Source organism: Gallinula chloropus (assembly GCF_964237585.1).
Source record: "Gallinula chloropus genome assembly, chromosome: 3".
Lineage (NCBI taxonomy): Eukaryota > Metazoa > Chordata > Aves > Gruiformes > Rallidae > Gallinula > Gallinula chloropus.
Genome location: NC_140087.1, coordinates 60,347,077 through 60,353,348, shown reverse-complemented (window position 1 = coordinate 60,353,348; position 6,272 = coordinate 60,347,077). Strand labels below are relative to the sequence as shown.

The 6,272-nt window shown below is 54.1% G+C and overlaps 1 protein-coding gene across 1 annotated transcript; it reads right to left on the bottom strand.

Annotated features, from left to right (window-relative positions):
- Nucleotides 1-242: 242 nt before the first annotated feature.
- On the bottom strand, nucleotides 243-5,048 carry SERTAD4 (SERTA domain containing 4; the record flags this gene model as incomplete). The annotated part of the gene is made up of 3 exons (XM_084262312.1): nucleotides 243-1,016; nucleotides 4,154-4,269; nucleotides 4,883-5,048. The coding sequence occupies 3 exons, from the start codon at nucleotides 5,046-5,048 to the stop codon at nucleotides 243-245; spliced, it is 1,056 nt and encodes a 351-aa protein (XP_084118438.1).
- Between the last annotated feature and the right edge of the window lie 1,224 nt (nucleotides 5,049-6,272).

Genomic DNA, 6,272 nt, shown 5'->3' with positions numbered 1-6,272 from the left:
TACAGAGCTGAGCAGGAACGCAGCCGCCTTCTTTACGAAGTCTCCGCGTTTATAAATAGCCCGCTGAGGCAGATCGTAGGGACGCTCCACGCAACCTGCTCTCCAGTCATTTGAAAACGGCACGTACTGTTTGTGGCATGATTGTAGCATTTGTAGAAAACTATAAAAAAATCCATTCAAAGTAAAAATGTCATCGACAAACGAACATGCTGCGCATGCTTCGACAGAGCGGGGAGGACGCCTCATATTTTACTTCCTTTGCTGCAGCACATTTTATTACTCGGTAAAGATTCCTTTTTCCTTAAGGATTTTTTCCAAGATTCGCTTAGGTCGCTCTTGTCATTGCATCCAGTCTCAAAATAGTCATAAAATTTGCCTTTACATTCGAGAGTATGGGTGCCTCTTACAGGTTCACAGTTTAGGGCGACACTCTCTCGCTCAGGTTCGTTACTTCCTTTCTCGTCATTAAATTTTGCCTTTTCCTGATTACCATGAGACCTGGCGTTAGTGATGAATATTTCATTAGCAGGTATCTGGTCATCGCTCCTGTAAGAAGGGGCACTGCCAATGTCATAATCCAGCTGCTGGGAACAGCTTGGCAAAGAAATGGAAGAGGAGGAGGAAGAAGAGGAGGAGGAGGAGCAGGAGGAGGAGGAGGAAGAGGAGGAAGTATTTTCTGTGCTAGCATTAACAGTGTAGGGTAGATTTAAATAGTGGCTGCCACACTCTTGATAGAAGCAGCACGTGTGGAGCTTCTCGTACTCCTCCTTGGCCATCCGAAGGCGTTTTCTGTAGGGACAGTCCTGAGGCACAAACCACTCTTGTGGCGAGGTGCCGCTGAAGGAGCAGGCGGAGAAGCACCAGTTGTTCTGCATGATGATTTCTCCGTGGATTCTCTTCATTAGATTGTTGATGAGGACGGATCTCCGCAGGTAGACTTCAGGGTCATCAATGAATTTCAGCTTTTCCAAAGACATGTAAAGAATATGGGCCCGCTCCTCAAACACGGAGATTGTCTGAAAATGCAAAAGACAGAAGAGAGGGAACTGAAGGCAACCGGCTTTGTTCCAGCCAAGGAGAAAGAAAATGAAGCAAAGTATCCCCCCACCCCGGCCCCTAACCGCTACTTCTCTCACTCTGAGGCGCTTAGAACTGGCTGTTCGTTTTGCACACCCATGTAGCTGGGGACCTGCTTTTTCCCAGCCAGAGCATTCACCCAGGCTTAGGAGGTAAGTAGCTCAGCACTGTGCTACAGAGGCAAACGCAGGGCACAAATCCAGGATGGGAGAGCGAAATCCAGATGCACATGTCTGGCTCTTTATTTGCATCTGGGTTTAAAACATGGAATTGCTGCGCAGCTTTGCTCTGGTGGTGGCTGGGGACTTTTTGATGTAAATGGACCCAACTCCACCATCCCCTGTTGGGGCTTCTACAAAGCTCTGAAGCCAAGTGAAGGTCCCCTCCTGCAGCCTCGAGGTTTGCCAATACGCAAGCCAGCAGCCATCACCTCACGCAGCAAGTGTCGGAGCATTTCATCCACTGCCAGTGGAAGAGGCCCTCCGGCAAGGAGGTCTCGTCCATTTGCCAAGCTCCCTCACACCGCTCTCACGTACAGAAGTGCATGCAGGGAGGTAGGCAGGCAGGGAGAAAACCCATCTCAAAGCATCGCAGCATCTGGAGAACAGCTGTTGGCCTGCGTACTACACCCTGCACTCTACGGGACCAGTGGGAATGCAGATAGGCAGGGACATGGTCAGGAAACGAAGAGAGGATAGGGATTTGCAGAAACCCTGGCTCGACGCCCACAGATTTGTTCTCCCTTCCATGGACCTTCCAGGATTCCCTTTCTCAGCACTGGCAGCACGAGCAGGTTACTGCCCCCAGGGAGGCCCCGGATTCTGCGCTGTAATCACTACCCTGAGAATCAAAATATGAGAGGGGGCAACACACGCTACTGTAAGCACTATTAGCTAATTTTCATTTTTAGTAAGAATTTGGTTTGCGTAGGAGCAGAGCAGCACAGCACAAAGAGAGGCTGCTCTAAATCCTTCCCCCCCCCCCATCTGCGGCTTGATCGTTCTTCCCTTTCCCACATGGTTACGGCATTTTTGCGGAGTGGAAGTCGTAGCTATGAGGACTGAAAGAGCTTAAAGCACAGCTGCTTTTCACATCCATTCAGCTCTCCTCAGCCCTCTAGCTCTTTCCGCAGCCTGGTCCTGTCTGCAGGGCTTAGAGGCAGCACAGCTCCTCGTAAAACCAAAAATTGGCTGTGTTCTCCTGTGAGTTCACAGCCGAAGCTCCTCTTTGTTAGTGAGAGTAATTTTCTATAATAAATGACTCATTTTAAATTATATTAAGCCTATAGGTTAATTTGCATCCTTTGTACCTGCCACAGCAATAGACGGTGAACCCAAAAAAGCCTGGAGCAAACCAGTAAGCCTTGAACCCTACTCCTCCTGGAGATACATCCCAGAGGGCCACCAGTAGGAACAAGTTGTCAAAGGCGTTCTCCAGATGTTGGCCAACAGCCCTGGAGAGGCTCTGGGCCCTACCGTGATACAGGACAAGGAATTTCAGAACATAACTCTTTTTGTACTGGGCAGCCAGAGGTATAGAAAGGTGTGAGAAATGCAAAGAAACCCGCTGGACATCCTCCCTCCCCCAGAGCTTGGTGCTGCAAGCTGCAGAACACATTTGTGCTGAACAGAAGAAAGTGGTGATGCAGGGTTTCTGATATGATACACCTCTATGAGAGCACAAAATCACGTCTGGGGCAGGTCTATCTTACCAATACCTCTACAACTGGGTCTTACACTGTTAGAATGGGATAAGTAACTATTCCTCCTCCTTGTGAGGAAAATAATTGCTGATACAAAAATCCAGTGAACTACCCAAGATAAAAGTCCTGGCTGAGATCAGAGAGTGATGTGACATGCGGGAGACACACTCGCTAACCAGAGCACATTTTTCAACACCCTCGGTGCTGTTTATCCCTCGCTCTGGCAGCAGACACAACACCTTCTAGAATTAGCAGTGGGGCAGTTTTTCACCTTCCCGATCAGGCACGTCTTTCCACCCAATGCTATTTGTAGCTGAAAATTTCTTTGGCTACTCTAAGGTCCTCAGAAAGCAGAAATCCCTCAGGAACCTGCTGCGCACACCTCCCAGTCCAGTGTCCATGGTAGGGATGAGGCACTCGGCTCTCCTCACATGTCAGAAGGTTGCATCTGCGATGCAGGTAAAAGTAATGTCTTAGCTTGCTTCACATCTGTTTTGGCTTTTCTATCTCTGGGGCTCTTGTGGTACTACTGCCTCTATAAGCTGGGCTTTAATCAGATTCTACCATGTCCTCTCTAATGTCAACAGTATAAGGGTAGCGTTGGGCTGCCACAGGCCAGGTACAATCCAGCGAGGGAAGGATGGTGTCTCACGGCATCAGCTATCCTTAAGTGCATCATCCCTCCAGGCATTCAGTTCCTTACAGGACTGAGCCCTTAATGAATGAGAGCATGAAATCTCTCATAGAAAAAAAAAAGTTAGATTTCAATTTACGTATTTGCTGGCCTAGGAAACATTTGCTCTAATCCCTCCCCTGATGGCTTTCATTAAAAAAATATATTCTTTCATTTACTAATCTGTTCTTTTGGAGTTATTAGCTTTTTAATAAACAGGATTAAATATTGAAGGAGCTTGTACTCGCTTTCCAAGTCGTTCTGTTTTTCCAGAGGATCTGTAACCCACTGGGGGTACAAAGAACCTATTACTATTTTCTGCCCTGGAAAAAGTTTTGAATGAGTTAGGAAATCACAGGCCCTTTTCATTTACATTTTCTGTTTCTGCCATTCAAATGTTGCTACCAAGCTGTTCCCCTTAAGCATGATGTACACTAGGTAAGAACAAAATAATGGGGGCGGGGGGGAGTTATTCTCAGCATTTACAGTTGTTATAGATGTAGAAACGCCTTTGCTTCTTAAGCAATCCGATGACAGTAAAACAATAAAAGTGAGCAAGTGACAACTATTTGTTTCTGAGCAAACAGCTGGATCGTTCTCCTAATTTCAGCAGCGCGTTTCAGCCTTCTGGAACCGGGTCAATCGAGTGTTACAAAGCGCCTGAAACTCGGAGTAAAAATAACGACTACTAGAAAACATACTTTCTGTGCACAGTTGCTGAGCGGCGGATGAAAATCCTCTTCTTCCACATATTTCCTTTTAAAGTATGTGATCTTGGATGTTGTTACAGGATTTGAAATTCCCCTGTAATGCGATCCTGTGGGTAATAAATCAGATATGACAAATGACATGCGGTTTGCCGGAGGTTCTCCAAACAAAATACTTTTCATTTCCCTTCGCGCTACAAGGAGAACTCCGCCGCATATTTTCACATACGTGTGCAGCGACCAAAGCCAAACCCTCACCTGCCCGGGGCGCAGCTCGCCGGACGCACCGGCCCGGGCAGCCGCCGGCTGGTTTAACGGGCGGCCGGTGCCGTCCGCAGGACGCTCCTCTCCGGCAAAACTTTCTCCCCCTTGCCCGCCCGTGGCCGGGCCGGCGGGCAGCTGCCTTCACCGCCGCATCCATCGCTCCAGAGACGCCGGGTGCGACGGCGCCCGGTGAGCCCCGCGCACCTGCGGCCCCGCCGCCGCGCCGCGCCGCGCTCGCCCGCCGAGAGCCCCCGCCGCCAACCCGCGCCGCGGCCGGGCGGGCCCGCCGCCGCCGCCCGTCGTCCCGAGCAAGCCGGCGAAGCCGCCGCGCCTCTCTCCGCGGACAAACCTCCGCCGCCCCCCCCACCCCCGCTCGCCCCGGCCCGCCCGCCGCCGCGGGGCCGGGTGACCGACCCGGGCGTCCCCGCGGGGGATCGGCGCGGCCCCGGCGGTGCCTACCTGCGGCGGGGGGCCCGGGGGCCGGCGGGGCCGGGGTCGGAGGGGCGGCGGGGCCGGGGCGGCCGCAGCAGGGCGGCTCCCAAAGGGCGCGGTAGGCGGCGAGGTCGGCGGCTCCCTCGGCGGCGATGGGGCGGCCCAGCCGCTGCATGGGCAGCACCAGGGTCATCGCGGGCGCCGGCACCTGGAAGCGAAGCAGCGCGGTGAACGCCCGACACCCCCTCCGCCTGCCCCCCGCCCCCGCGTTCCGCCCCCTGTGCCCTCTTGGCAGGCATACCTCTGCGTGCACATACAGGAAAAAACACACGCGCGTATACCTCACACAGACGCGCGGTATTTCTTTCCCTCCTCCTAACAGCAGGAAAAACCACCCGGAGCCCTCTCCCCCAAAAGGGCGCGGGGGTCCCCGGCCCCGGGAGTTTGTTCGCGCACCCCCACCCCCGCTCCCGCTTCCACCCCCCTCCCTCCCCAACCCCCACGGCGCCCCCCGGCCCCGACCCGGCGGCGCTCACACACCGGCACGGATCCGCTCACTCGCTGCCCATTTTCTCCCGGCGGTGTTGGCACGGCGCGCCCGGCACCGACGGGTGTGCGAGCCTGGGTGTGCGTGTGTGCCGTGGGGTGTGTGCGTGTGTGTGTGTGTGTGTGTGTGTGTGAGAGAGAGAGAGAGAGAGAGCGAGCGCGCCCGGCAGCGGAACGGGATCGCGTTCCTTTCTTCTTTCTTCCCTCCCAAACGGAACAGACGGCGGAGACTTAGGTAGTTGTTTCCACTAGCCCCGATCGGGCTGAACTGGATCTGCCTCCAGTCAAAACACTGCGAGACTAAGACAGAAAATTGGCTCCGGTTTCAAGCCGCGAGTTGCAGTCCCACCGGAGCCAAGCACAACATCGGCGGAGCGGGCGGAATATTAAGCAGGAGCGGGGACTCCGGGGCCAGCGCCGGGCTGCGAGCTGCCTCCTGCCGCGACGGCAGGCGGGAGGGGAGGGGAGGGCACGGAGGGGAGGGAGGGAGCAAACTTTCTGCGAGGGGCAAGGGATGAGTTCATAGTCACCTACTTCTTGGCAGAGAAGCGCGGAACAATGCGCCCAGACGCGGCCCGGCCCCTCGCTCTCCTTCCTCCTCCTCCTCCTCCTCTCTCTAAGAAAGCGAGGTGAGATTCCCCCGCGGCGCAGCCCTCCCGGAGGAAGATGAGGGCCCGGCTCCGCGGCGGGAAGGAGGGGCCGCAGGTGGGCAGGTGGAATTTCAGCGGGTGTTTGGGTTAGCAGCCCAGCGCGCCCCGACAAGGGGGAAAAATAAACCGCAGCAGAAGAGGGAGGAAAAATAAATCATTCACATCTGCCGGTTGTTTTCTTAAATCCTGGAAGAATGTGCGAGGCCGCTACTTTATTAAGC